A 15303-nucleotide genomic window follows, 5' to 3' on the forward strand; every position below is an offset into this window, starting at 1 on the left:
GCACAAAGACAGGCATCTTATTTCACCTACAGCCAAGAAATCATCCACACTGCACCTACAAAGAAATGAGAAGATGGCAGAATCTATGTAGTCTGGGGAAGTAAATTGCTTTTGCAGTGGGCAGCACTAAAAATGGGACATTTTTAATACTTACATCAGTTAAATCACCTTGCTACCTGAAATATTTCATGTCTAAATATGAGAATATGACAACTATGCTGTCTGTGTATCTAATGTAATAGAATTTTTAATGGCCCCAACTGTAAAGAAAAAAAAAAAGAGAAAGAGGGAGAGAAAGATGTAAGGAAGTTCTGTTAAGTTAGAGGTCTCATCCAATGCAGAAGATGAGCTTACTATGAAAGGTACAGTGGCCACCGATTCACAAAATCTACATGAATTTGAAAAGCAGTTATCACTACACTAGAGCCAAACAGAAGTAAATGCATGATATTCAACTGATATGTATGGCTAAAGCCAGCATTACAAACATAGCCTATTCCACTTGGACTTTAATCCCTTTTAGTAAAATCCTGTCTCTGCATCTCCTGAAGCCTGCTATCAGATGGTAACAGACACACGACTGAATTGCACACAAGTTTGAACCACGTTACGTTCCACTGTTTTCATCATTGCTGAGACTGAAATTACCTCAGGGCTATAAGGCCTGTGAATCTTAACCTTAAATTCTTAAATAGCAAAGTTAAAAGCAGCCATAAAAAGCTATGCTTGAAAAAGCCAAAGAACGTAGGCCTTGTACTGACATTTATTTTCTATCTACATTCCTTCTCTTTTATACTTTCAATCCTTCCTTGCAGCATGCAGGTTCATTGCACCCATTATCCCAGACACCCCTCCATTGCATCCGTGTAGGATATGGGACAAGTAAGTTCAATGTGCCTTTTAAATCTGTTAGGAAGTTCTCCTGCCCTGTGGTTTAGAAATATCTTGAAGAAAGGTCTCAGTTACTACTGACTGCTTCCCTGCACTGGGAAGCATTCAAAAATTTCATCCTGCTTAATGACAGGAGAGAGAAGACAGTATGATTCTCAACATTATTCCTGTATCTTGTTGTGGAACTAGCAGGCTGAACATTTGGGGATAGAGCATATTTCCATCAGCTGTACTCTCCTAGATGTCAGCGTGGTGTTCATTTATGTGATACAGAACCCAGACCATGAAATACAGACTGAAAAACAATAATGTTTCAAACAGACATCTAGCAGTCATCACAAGTATAAATAAAGATCATTCTTACACTCAGTTGCTTAAGAACTAATCATTTAACTGTAAAATCTACTCAATCCTTTTGCTAATTTTTCAGTTACCCATGACATCTGCTGGATATATATATATGATCTCAAAATGCACATTCCTTTATTATGCTGAGAGCATAGTATAATTTTCTTCAGATCATAATGAAACAATGCAGCTTTTATAGGAAAGTCCTATTGAGAAAGAAGTTTTACATAGAGCTGTTAATTATCCAAAAAATAAAAAATAAAAAAGAAGGAATATTTTCTGGAAAAGGAAATGATAGGCACATTGAGATCAGAAACAAACACTCAAAAAAAAGTTATGACATTGCTAAAGATAATTATCTGTCAGAGTTTTCATTATAAACACACAACTCAAAAACTGACAGCAAACCCATAACCTAGCACACACCCCAGGTGCCCAGAAGGTCTGCTAAGCTTTGCTGCAGAGATCAGGGAGTCTGAAAGGAGCAGGGCCATGAACTGTCAGCACAGACTGCAGCTTCGCATCCTGTGATATCTGTGGCTGTGTGCTGGCTGACAAAGATGGAGGGCAGAGTCCAACTGAGGCTTTTTTTTTTAGGATTTCCCTAGCATTGCCTGCCTTCAAGAGTTCATGATACAAGTTCAAAGACCCCATAGGCAAGGGGTAGTGATGACATTTTGAGATGAACAAGAAGGAGAGGACTTGCATTAGCTTAGGTGGGTAAGGGAAGCCTGAAGCTTTCATAGTTGTCAGCAGTTATTCAGGTATAACAGTTATTCATAACATTATTCAACTGCATTTCTGAATCAGCATCTTTCTACTGAATCTTGCTACCTTTTACTTCACTTGATTTTGTTACTTGATATAATTGTCATGTCCTCTCTTTTATATAGAAACGGAGGCTGCAGAGCTTTCTGCCATCAGGGTAATCTGATCACAGAATAAAAGCACTGGCACTACAAAAGAAAGTAAAAAATATTAGCTCCATAAACAAGTAATTCCCCATGAACTTACCATTAAAATGCGTCTGTAGCTGTCTCTGTCGATGCCCCAGAGCTTGAGATCTGTCTTGGCCTTGACCGTGGCAGCCCTGGGTGTACCATAGATCAGTGCCAGCTCCCCGAAGCTACCTCCTTCTCCAATGCTGGTGACCCACTCTCCGTTGACATAAACCTACACAAGCAAAAAGAGAAGCAAAACCAGTTTGGGGTTTTAGCTGCAGCTTTCCTTCTCCTGCCAGTTACCTAAAAAGCTATTAGCAGTTTCCTTTCTAATAGTCAATGCTGGGGACACAGAAAGAAAACAAGAGCGTAACCGTTTCCTCAGTGAGTCACAAAGAGGGCAACAACCTGCTTTGTGGACAGAATTTCAAGTTGTCTTGCTTCAGTACAATGCTGGTATTTACTCTCTGCATTTTCAGCTCCTGTGGTTAACTGGCATCGGCTTTTCCCTCTTGTGTTTGAGGCTCAGACAGTCAACAAGCAGAACTGTCACAACTTTGGCTTTTTATTAACACTGTCAAACTTGAAAGGAAGGAGATTTGTTGATACGTATAATGAGGTTTGCCGAAAAGCACCATGGCCATGAAATTAAAAACACTTAAGACAGGGAAACATCTTCTGAAAAGGAATGTTGTTTTTTTTCCCTCCCTAGGCTTAGTGCCTCCCACATTTAAACATAACTATTGAAATCTGTTTCTTCCTTAGTGAAGAATACCAAGTGCTTTGGATTTGGGAAGCTACACACAGAATCATCCTTCATCTGTAACTCAGGCATCTGAACTTGTGAAGCAATGTTTGGCCCAAAGGCTGTTAGATAACATCCTCTCGAAACACGGCATGGATTGATACCACTACACACAGCATCACTCCCGGATGACACAGAATTTGAGAAGTCCTACGCTTGAGCCCTATGTAAAAACTTTGCTAGAGAAAAGGGGGCTTAGGCAGGTGCTTTACACTGGGCTGAATTTCTCATTGATCATACAGCTCCTGAGAGATAATAATGTATTCTAAAATGAGTATGGATTGTGTATTCTGCAGCTAGCTTGTAGCCTTGCTGGTAAAAGCCTACACAATAAACCCTTTTCATTCTGTTAATGTGTCAGTGAGTTTAGAGGGTAGGAAAGGCTGTGTGCATTTATCTGGTGCAGAATATGTCCCCCTTTGTCACAGGCCAACAACAGAAATCAACAAGAATTAATTTTACTTCTGTGGAAGCTTTGAGAAGAAAAATATAATGAAGAAAATACGCAGGTATCTTTGTCTTTAGCAGGAAATGATAGGAAAGGAAAGGGCCATAGCCTATTACCAGTTGCGGAGTAGCAGATGAACAGTTTTTAAAAACATGAAATAGAACTGTATTCAAGCTACGCATGAGAAAAGACAGTGACCAAAATAAATGAACTAGGGTCAAAATTCAACGAACTGTCGGTATTAATTTTACTTATACCTTCATTTTATGATGAAAAGGCATATTACAAACTACAGCTGGAATCAATCCCAATTTATCTTCCCAATATTCAATTAAGATCTCATCTGGCTCCTACTGAGGTGAGTGAAAAGCTGTTTCAGTAGGAGCTAGATGAGGCCATGGAGCAGTTCAGCTGATCAAGGGACCTCTTGGGAAAGAGCTGAAAAGGAGCAGTATTAGCATCGCTGCTGGATTCCGGACAATGTTGTGGCTCTTTATGTTCCTGGAGCATCAAAGATCAAGGGGTTGAAATAAATGGGGAAAAGAATCCAAAATAGGCAGGTGGTAGCAGACTGCCAAGAAAGAGCTCAAGCCACAAAAGGTGTTTGCAGCTTCTTTTCTTTGCCACTACAGAAGGAATGACACGTAGGAGAATATCACACAAGAGAATAACAACAGCGTTTCCTTTCAAACTTTTACACTCCCTGCAGAAAGAAATTCGCACAGAACATTGAATTTACTTCTGATTCTCCTCAAAGATGAAACTAGAAAAAGAAGTTTTAAAAACCCTGACAAACCCAAGCATTTTCCTGGTAGGTGAAACAAGCAGGTAATACTGTTGGTTCTGGATCTTTTTTTTTTTTTTTTTCTGACAAAAAAAGGAGAAATGGATAAATAGATTTAAGATTCTTAAAAGCTGGTAACATAATGTATGAAAGTTTTTATGAAAATTCGTGTGAAACTCAGTTAATCCATTGCAAACTTGACCACATGCATATTTGAATGTAGGGATACACTCTTACTGTGGAGTATTTCATCAGATGGACCCCGGGTTTACTACAGCTAATTCATGTCCTCAGTACAAACTTCAACCAAAGTCACAGAATCAAAATTGTTTAGGTTGGAAAAGACCTCTAAAATCATCTAGCCCAATCTCTGAGGTTGTCAAAAAATTCCTAGGGTCAATAGGGAAAGTGTAATAGATTTTAATACATTTTGGACTACAGTGTGAATGTCAGTATCCTTTATTAATTTTAGCACACAAAAATACATGTGTTTCTGTGCGCTTTTGTGAAGAACAGTTCTTATTCTTGCACAAGAAGCAGTTTGGTAAAATGATTTGTTAAATGCAGTGACAATTTCATTGAGGAATACAAACCAGGGTTTGAATTAAAAGCAGAAAATAAACTTATTCCAACACCTTTTTAAGCAGTATGGTTGACGTTTCTTTTTAAAGCATTGTGCATTATGTCTGCGGCCCAGAAGGGAATTAAGCTGGTAAAACTCAAGAGAGAGCAAGTGAAGGATGGTCATTTTCTGTTACACAGTTGTTGTAAACAGAGGCTACTACGAATCTGCTTTAAGACTAATTTTACTGTCTTACTTGACAAGACTCCCCGAAAGATGTTTGACATCTAGCCTATAAACAGTTTATGCAAATAGTCATTCCCCCACCCCAAGGGTGTCAGGTTTAAAGTACTCTGAAGTGAAACCAAATCATTGATCTGACAGTCTTTGGGCTCAGCATTCACTCCCCCAATAAAAATGCCATTTCCAATATCAGTCTTCAAAAGACGAAACAGATTGAGAATAACTATTGTTTTCTAAGAGGAAAACCATTGCACATCATTCTCTGAAAAGGCCTAAGTCAACAATTAACTTTTGTCTTCATGATGATGTTAAAGTGCATTGATGATACATCACAATGCCATTCTGCCCTTTTACAGAGTTCAACTCCACAATTCCCTTTCAAATTGTTTTTTTTTTTTTTTTTTTTTTTTTAAAAAAAGATAAGAAGTAGAAAGGAAAGTGGTTCTGCTTGTAAGGTGTAGGAAGTAAAGCTATTTTAGGCTCAGAACAGCTAATGAAAGCCAGTGTTATATGGCAGCAGCTCAGATGATCACCTACTTTATCCTAAAAAAATATTGGGCTGAGGTTTTGGCTCAGACCGTTTTAGGCAATTGGGAACTCTAACCAAAGAAGCAAGTACACAAGTGAATTATTCCTACTTGTTACTTGACCTGCTGATCACAGCTCTGTAATAGTTGGAACCTTCTTTTTTCATGCAGCTGGACAGAAATGTGTAACTGCAAATGCCCAAATATGAGGCGGAATAAAGCCATCAGGACCACCTACTTTCCACAGATCAAGAGTATTTAAGATTTCTATTGTTTTCCACCATGTAGTATGAGCAGTGTGATTCTTGTGGGCTTGAAAATCACGCAACTTGGTTCACTTTAGGTTTTTTTTAGGAGACAAGTGGGAAAAATCGTCTGTGAGCATCAGCGGTTCCGTTCTTCATAGTCCATGATATACATATGTGCTAACTGCGAGAGAATATGCAATGAGTCACACAATGCTCAATGTAACAGGAATGCATCTTGGCCTCATCCATCCTCCCGTTGTCTAGAGAAGCACAATGTGACCTTACCACAGTAATATAACCATCTTACTTTGAAAGCACAATATGAACATATATTTCTGAGCTGTATAGGAGTGAACTTACCTCTACTACCAAATCTGTAATTTTGTATCACAGATTTCAAGTAGACATTTAGCATTTTTTTTGTTGCCACTTTGTGATCTATGTGGACAATCTAATTTGTTCCAGGCATTGCAACTTTCAGATCTTAAATTCCCTCCCTCAAATCTGTTTGTAATAATTTGTGCTTTGTGTCTTGTCAAGCCTTAATATTTGTTATCCAAAAATGAAGATGAGGTTTAGTTCGTCTTGGAAAAATAAGCAAGTCTTAGACATGAAGGATATTTATATGTGGGTAGTTTTCCCAAATAAAGCCAGTGGTTTATTTGTAGTACGAATGTGTTTTTCTTAAATATAAATACACTAACTTGGAGACTGCTTTCAGTATCCTAAAAATTCAGGCTGAAAACTCCAAGCTTTAAGAAGTTATGTTTAAAATTTCAGAAAGTATCCTTCCAAAATTAGAAAGGTGTCAAACAGGAAAAACCTTAAAGATGGAAGAATTCAAACAAAAAGTGACCTATGGATTATAAAACATAACTAGTTTTAAAAAACAGCACTATTCTCACATAAACCACTATGTAATTTTCATCTTTGTATATACAAACTAGACAATTTGTATATACAAATAAGGGCCTCAAGAAGATTTGAACTACAGTAAAAAGATAATCTTATCTATTGTCCATAATATTACTTTACAGCTCCAAATATAACTTAATACAGTAAACAAAGAAGCTATTTAGGAAAAATACTGAAAAGTTTTCCCTTTAATTTTCACTATACTGTATTTTGACTGCTGTTGTTTTACAAGAAGAAAACCTGAGAATGACTGTAGAAAGTTGCCATGACATTAAATAGAATGGGAAGTTGTTGGGTCTAAAAAATACATCTGTTCTAAAATGGTAGTTGATGGTGCTTTTTAAAGTAAAAAATGTGAGGTTATAAGATTAAAATAATAAACAGGAAGTCACTTTTATATTTAGAAGTATGGATTAGAGATTTTTGCAAGACACATACTTTAGCAGGTGCTTTCAACATCTTTACTGGAAGCTGTAATTTAAGCTCTGCCAGATACATTTTGGCATACGTTCACATGTCTCCAAGCAGAAAAGCTTCCGGTAGACAATTGACCTCTGAAACTTCAAACCTCATGCCATTATCTACCTAGTATAAACTTTATCCATATGCAGGGCCAGGTCATGAGTTTACAATTCTCCTCAACCCTGGAGAGCTAAGGAAGACTGTGATCGGTAACTTTATCATTCCCCTTCCCACCCAGTGCCTGCTTTGGTACAATACCTTTCCCATCCTGGTTTCTAGCACCTGGTATACGACACAGAAAATCCAGCTTCTCCCAGACCCACCTTTTCCTGATTTCTTCATTACAAACGATGTTCTGGGAAGTGCTGCAAAGCAGTAAGGTGATGGCTTACACACTTTTTAGCTGAGTAAGTATACAAGACAGATCGCAAGCTGCTGTAAAGAAATGACCTGAAAATAACAGCCAGCAACCAAGAACCTTTCATATTCAGCTCCTATGGCTTTTTCATTCTTTGAAGAACGCTTTGATTTCTTTAAAGTTAGGTAAAAGTGCTACCAGCATCTCTGTGGATGTCTGCTTTATTAACTTCACAACAGTTGCCACATAATTGCAAATCTTCTTCACTGCCATAAGGAAGTGAGATTAAAAAAACTTTTTACATAAAAAAAATGTGCTCTTCTCCCTTGGTGCACAGTTCATGTCAAGAAGGGCAGCGTGCTTGTGAACTGAGGGGTATTCCATCTTATTGGGCTGGCCACAGTAATAACAGGAAGGAAATGTACACATACTTTAATCTGTGGTTATGCTAACAGGGTGCTAATATTCTAAGAAAGGAAAAGAGTTGAGGATAACATATTATATTTCAAAATACGTTATTGAATCATACTTCCAATTTGACTTCGATTATTTCTAAAAAAATTGGAGATGTTCTTACTTACTTTTCTGGGTGCCTATCCCAAGACTAATGGTAAATTACTTTAGAATGTTTCTTTTTCCTAACTCAGAACACTACTTGCTGCTTTTGTTATCCCCATTTTGTTGGTAATTTCTGTTTGTTTGTTTGTTTGTTTGTTGCTTGGTTGATAGATTTTACTTCAGTTTTGCCCTAACTTTCTTCCAGGGGATGGAAATTTTATGATGGTAACTGCGATTTCATTTATATGTATCTGTGCATGTGCATGGTAAACCTGGCTGCTCAGAGTAAATTGCTCCTTGGATCCACAGTCCAGGCATACCTGCCACTTCTGTGCAGATCATGGAAATGATGAAAGCACAGCCTGGCCAGGGGTTAAAAGCCTCAATGCATATGCCAACACCAGCTGAACTAGGCAGAAAATGGCTTGAGGCTTTAAGTCTCGGGGTCAATTGTCTACTCTCCAAGTAGCTTTTTTTTCTTGGAGAAGGGTGGAAGCATGCCAAAAAAGTATCTGGCAAGGCTTAAATGAACTGCAGCTCAGTTACTAGCGGTCTGGATTTTCTTCAGACAACAAGGATTTTAGCACTGTTGCCCAGAAAGTGGAAGAACTTTTTTTCTGGGGAGCACTATATTTACAGAGTTGACAGCGCACACCCATGGGGGCTGGGAGCCACTGCCTTATATACAAGCAAGTTACTGGACATGAGCTGCTCTGCACCAACTGCCCTGGTACAAGTTTTAATCTCTGGGGGAAAGGGCTTGTTTCCCTGCATGCTTCACAGCAAAGGCAATTTCCATAAGTAATTTCTGTAGGTCCCATGGTGTAGCTGCAACTTGCTCCTGGATGACTGAATATTTCTTGTGCCTTCCACAGTAATTCACAAAGGAATTCATTTATTTTTTGGCTGAAGATGTAAGCAAGGCTTAGGAAAGAGAGAGCACCCAGCTGAGGAGATGGAACTGCAGCAGTTAGGTCCACCAGGATGAAGGAAGGAGGATGTTGAAGGAGGACATCATGATAGTTGGTCACAGAAGGGTTTTTCAAGACATAAAGAGTCAGGAGCTTTGGCTGGTCCTGGAATAAGCACAGTCAAAATGACATCTAAGTCTAATTAGGATGTGTTTGTCCCACTGCTCACGTCAGAAAACTGCCCATCCACGGATCTGGGAAGCGTCAGGATGACATTGTTGTGGATCTTTCCACTTTGATCATTCTCCTAGCAGCTACAGGCTGCTTTCAGCAGTGAGGGTAGTAGGGGTTGAGAATGCTTGGGTACATGAAGGTGTGATCTATTCAAAGGAATCCAGCAATTTCTTTTTTTCTTAGAAATCTTTGGAAATCTCTGAGACAAGGCAGGAAGACTGAATATCCCATATCTTATTTAATTGACTGGAAAACTGCAAACTAATCAGAATACAAACAGAATTTCTGCCTTCAACTCTAACAGCATAAAACAAAGCTGTGCGCTACACTCTTTATTTAGCAAATAATGGGTGGTACTTCCCTTGTTCAGGAAAGCACTCCTAAGATCAGTTAATCCTAAACATGAATCTCACAAAAGTCAACAGGATTGCTCACCTGCTTGCTCACCAGCCTGTCAAACCAGGGGTCTAGGATAAAATTTTCAAAAACCTCTGTAGAGTTTAAGAGCCTATAGGTACTTGCACTGCAGTGGCAATGAGGCTACTTAGTTGCTCTAGTTACTTTTCAAGTTTTACCCCAACTCCTATCTCAAAAACCTCAAAGGCCCCTGAAATGTTCTGGGAAATGTAATATTATTCTGCATGAGACTTTCATGAACTCAAGAAATCATCAATTAAAAATGATCTGGACACATGTCTTGAACCATTTCTGGTGAAGATTACTTCTGAAAGAATTTCAACTTTATTCATAAAAAAACAAGCAGAACCTCTGATATACAACTAACATGCTGTAGTAACAGTGCTTTTGAGTAGGTGTCAGGACTTACCAGGGAAGGAAACTAAGGTGCTGTCTTCCCTGACAGAGAATAGAGCCACTGATGCTCTAAGCAAGTGCTTCTCAGCATTTGCAGAGATAAGGCCACCTTGGCCACAGAGGCAACCACCAGTTACAGAAAATCTTCAAAGCACCTTGTGTGATGGTTTTACAAGCAGATAAAAAACTAGGCCCTGGACATTTATTTTCCCCACTTTGTCAGTGCTTTGTGTGTAAAAGTGATGTGTGCATGTGGAAGATATCTTTTGTTGCAATTAATTGCAAGCATTTTGAGATTGTTTTCTTAGGTCATTTGGACCCCCTCTGTTCCTGAGCCAAACATTGGAGAATACTTTCCTAAAGGTTTTCAGTGAAGGCAAATTGTTTTTAACGAAGATTAATCTATAACTTCAATAGTGCATTTGCATATGTTTGTGGGTCTGATTCAAAGCCAGTGAAGTCATTAAGCTCAGTATCAGGACTGAACCAATTATTTTAAAACTAAATTTTAGCACTGTTCTATAAATATTGTTCTTTTATTTTATGGCACTGTGTATGTGGCAATGTTTGCTATTGAGAGGTATGCCTGATAGGAACAGTGAGTCAGGCGGATTTCCTGAGAAGCAGCTTCCAGAGGCAGAGGCAGCATGTGAGGTTTCTCAATTCCCAACAATACCAATTAGATGGTCTCCTGACACAAAGAGACTTCTAAAAAAAACCATAACTTTCACTAAAATAACCGTATGCCTCCTGCCTGGATTTAAAATAAATCACTTTCTCCTTTAAGTATTCCAGACAAAACTCATCTGGGCAGTTGAAGAGCAATGTTGCTAATGAGCAAACCCATCCTACCCAACAACCCTTGGTAGGAAAGATGTGTATAGAGAATTCTGTCAAATGAGAAACTTGCAGCAAAACTGCAAAAGGGTCAGTTTCATACAGCATAAATATGATAAGAGGTGAATAGATTACAATGTGGAAGGCAGTTTCAGAAGAAAGCTGCATTTCAAAGACTTGCTGATTAAACCACCACACACTCCCTTAAACATTTTGTGGTCTAACAGATCACTTTACACTTATAATAATCCTTGCTTTATTAATATGCTGCATTGTTCGTATATTTGGATCTAATTTTAAAAGCAAATTAAGGTTTCTGAGATGAAACTAGCTGCCTGAGGCTGTATCTCAATTTGGAAGAAAAAAAAACACATGAGCTAAGCTAACTGATTAAAGAAAATATTTTCCTTATGGTTGATCTGAACCCTCGGGTGCATTCCAGCATGGTGGCCTGTTCTGCCAAAGACTGCACACCTCCAGGTGTGGTTAGGGTTCTGAAGATAATGTCATTTGCTTGTTTTTGATACCGTATTTTCCTGCCTGAAATGGACAAATAAGCTAGGATGTAAAACATGCCAATTATAAAATTATGCACAAATGACTTAACACAACAAAAGTGAAGTAATGAGACCAATCCTGTGAAATCTATTTCAAGAACAAAGGAGACAGAACCACAGAACATGGCTGGATAAAGTTGTGTGCCAGTGCATAAAAGTTTATTACGCAAAATCAAATTAAGCATCAGACCATAACTGTGTACTTACATCCACCTCGCCTTGGTCAATCACGTAGAAGTTGTCTCCTTCGTCACCTGGAAGCAAAATATAAACGGTGAATATTTCCTGAAGGTCTGCTAAACTAGTCACTTATTTCCTGTCTCCATATTTAATTCTGTACATATTTGCACAGGCCTGTACACCAGATTACTTACAGGGAGATTCATTTTCTGAAACATCCTTGCCTACTTTCCTTCATAAATCAAACTATCACTATGATTTCTTCCTATTAGTATTTTTCAATTGCATTAATTTATCTCTTTTGATTGATTCAACACTTTATTCAATATAAACAAGCAAGAGGCTTTAGTATATCCTGAAGGTACTGAAGTCCTCCACAACATGCTGCAGGCATGCAGGTAAGTTGCCAAGTGTGATAGCTATGATACAGCACAATGAGGTGTTGAATATTCCCAACAACTGCAAAAATATTTTCCACCTCTAATTACCCTCAGCTAGCCTGTGCCACCCTTGCACACTCTGAGTTGTGCTTTACTTCCTGAATATCTTAAGGAATGAATGTTTTAATTTAAAATACTACTTATCTACATTTAACCACAGCAGTTTGAAACCCTAGAGAGCTCTACATATATTAGGAAAGATTGTGAACAAAAGATTGTGCCCACATCAATGAACTTATGATATAGCCCGCCACTTACAAGCTTTTGGAATATGGTCATTCTTCCCACTAAGCAAAGATGGTGAACTCTCAGATGGAGAGATGTGAATCATACAGTCTACACAAACATGCAAGGGTAAAGAAGAGGGGAAGGATTACCCTGTTGTATGACTGTTTCTCCGGCGATATGTGTAACGGGAAACATGGCATCAAATATGTCACTGGAAAAGAAAGAAAAAATTGTTAATGAATCAGACGTATTTCTTATCTAACCAGTAGACCTACAGCCATTGTTGCATTAAGCCTTCATTAAGAGATATGGCAGAAAAAGAAAAGGAAAATGTTAGTTGCAAGAGAACCCCTGCTTGGCAAGAAACCAAAATAACTAGTTTGGCACAAGCTGTCGTTTAAAACTAAGGCCGTGATTCAGTGCATGCTATTTTGAAAGAACTCCTGAATTATATGCACATAGGCCACTTCTTACAGCATTACACAAACTAGCCAGCTTGAATATTTTATTGTCTAAGCAGACAGATTTCAGATTTTCAGCTGCAATCAGTATGTGTCACAGCAGTAATTGCTAGATGCCTAAATGGGAGCTTTGCTCTTCTGAACATCTGGCCTCACATTCACAAGCAAAACCTGTTCCACAATGCAGAGTACATTTGGAAAGGTAGATGGCTCTAAATTAACGCAGCATAAGAGCTGGCAAGAGATTACACTTACAGTGCAGCAGACAGGAGGCTAAACTGAAAATCTTAGTTGCACTTCAGCGAGTTACTAGTGAGAAGGGAGTATGACCAATGCTATAGAAACGCTGAAGCTACAGAAGAGCCTTTCCCTCATTAATCACCGCTGAATTACACACCTTACTGTGTTCTTAAGCATACTGTCACATATCCTTAAAAGGCCAGGCAGAGCAGTAAGGGCGAGAACGCACCCTGCACCAACACTTTGGGCAACTTGCCCAAACCCAGTCCTTTGTTTATTGAGGGAGACAGCAGGCTCCCTGGAGCCAGGGCTTCCTCTCTCCACACCGGGGTTTTGGGGAACTTATTTTCAGACACATGAACAGCACTGAGCCGGGTACTCCCCACCTCTCTTCCCCTTCCTATGCATCAGTAGCAAGGGCTAAAGGAAATAGCTCCCCGACACAAACAAAAGGCAGCCAGGCAGAGTTGTTAACTAGGCTCTTCGCTGGTCCGAAGTGGGAATGGTCCGTTCGAGGACCACCAATGAGGGAGGCGAGATGAAACCCTTAGAATGGAATGGAGCAAATTCCTCACAAACGTAAAGGAGTGCAAACAGTGGAGAAATGTAACATTTTCATCAAAATAGCCAGAAGATCAGCAACAAACCCGTGTTGCATTTCAATGCCTTATATGGGAAATGCATATTGTAAAATCCCATTATTAGCTTATTTCCTGTTCAACTGTTCCAGAATTTATTCAGGCTCAGTTCTAGGAAATGTTTCACTCCTAAGTTCAAATTGGTCATGTCTTTCCTCTTAAGCAGCCAGAACGTTTTTGCTCCCATGGCTGAGACGGAGTACCAGGGCTCTGGGTCAGTACCACTCGCAGAAGTGGGAGACCTGAACCCAAGAACCTCCCGCTGCTCCTGAGTACCGGCAAGGGATGCTTAGACCTATACTAAGATGATACTTTTTGCCCCTGTTTTTTCATCAGGCCCACCCTGTGCTATTTCCACTCACATTTAGGAAATGCTTCCATCACTGGTAAAAAGCCTGCTCAGAGGTGCTGCAGAGACCATGTTCGCACCCCATTCTGAGCACCGATGCAAAGACCTATAATAAATTATTCTGACAAGTATGTGGACTGTATTCTTACATCCACTAAACTCATTTTTAATGAGCTTAAATGGGTTAAGCATTTCTCCAGTTCAGGGATTTCTCCAGTTCAGGGACTTCTTTGTTGGCAGAAAACAAGCATCAGTCTGGTGTAGGTTGTGGAGCTGGTTCCTGTGCCCACTCTCAGCCTAAAGAAATGGGAGCATAGTGCTGGGGAAAAGTACCATGATGTTAGGTGCTGAACAGGAACAGTCACTGAGGGGACCTTGTGTCAATGAGGCAAGTCAACCTGTTCTTCAGTAGCTCTGGGACCTGGAAACTTGGTATCAACAGAGCCTCATCTGCCTCCCCATGATTTCCCCTCCACTGGGCCTGGTCACCTCACTGTGCTGTACGAAGAGTTCTGCAACATTTACTGGAGGAGAAGGCACTTCACCAAATGGCAGAGAATAAAGTCTTCAATGTGAAACATCCAAAAATAGATATGACACTGTGAATATCAATAACCAAACCAAAATGTGACTGCTTGAACAAACTTGGAAACATTTTTTTTGGAATAGAAATGCAGAGGAAATAACTACCCACAATTTCAGCCTTTCATCTTTGTTTTAAGGCTGTATTTTATTTATAACTTAACAATTGACTGTACAAACAGTGCCCAATAAATTATGTATAGCACTGTGTCCTTCTCCTAAATGTTCCACATCTCATTTCTACAACACTTCATAGTTTTCTCAAAAAACTCGTTGACCGAAACTTTCAGTGGAAGGTGTAATGAACCCAAAGTCTGTTGGCAGTTGTTTTACGTGAATATTCTGCTGCCTCCTTCCATCACAAATACAATGATTTTCAACAAGGTCTTCATTTTATTAGATGAAGGCTTGGATTTTTAAAGAGACCTTTGAAGGATACATCATCAAACATTAGCCTAAAATACATAAAAACACATATAAACACACAGACACACATGTTATCTGTAATTGTGGTGGTGTTGATTTATATCTCCAAAGTGAAACAAGGACATATCTTTGATAAACAAATGTAAGTGACCAGTAATATCATGACTGTCACTGGAAATACAAAGTCATGTTTCTTTCTACTTGGGAACTATTGTTCTTAATTTATATGGATAGTCCAAGATCTCTCACAGTGATTAATGAGCCGGAGTGTTTCTGCTTTTGGATGCTCAGTTTGAGATTCATTAAACAGACTCAGA

General features: G+C 39.0%; 1 protein-coding gene across 1 annotated transcript in view; it reads right to left on the reverse strand.

Annotated features, from left to right (window-relative positions):
• Positions 1 to 15303, reverse strand: part of PRKAR1B (protein kinase cAMP-dependent type I regulatory subunit beta) — a 97534-nt gene that overhangs the window by 29066 nt on the left and 53165 nt on the right. Inside the window, exons 4-6 of the mRNA XM_084295861.1 lie at positions 12440 to 12501; positions 11650 to 11696; positions 2254 to 2412 (exon numbers count right to left, since the gene is read on the reverse strand). Of these exons, the coding sequence (XP_084151987.1) occupies positions 2254 to 2412; positions 11650 to 11696; positions 12440 to 12501 (268 nt within the window). The remainder of the gene's footprint in view (positions 1 to 2253; positions 2413 to 11649; positions 11697 to 12439; positions 12502 to 15303) is intronic.

The sequence above is a fragment of the Netta rufina genome (genome assembly GCF_964035555.1).
Source record: "Netta rufina genome assembly, chromosome: 15".
Taxonomy (NCBI): Eukaryota; Metazoa; Chordata; class Aves; order Anseriformes; family Anatidae; genus Netta; species Netta rufina.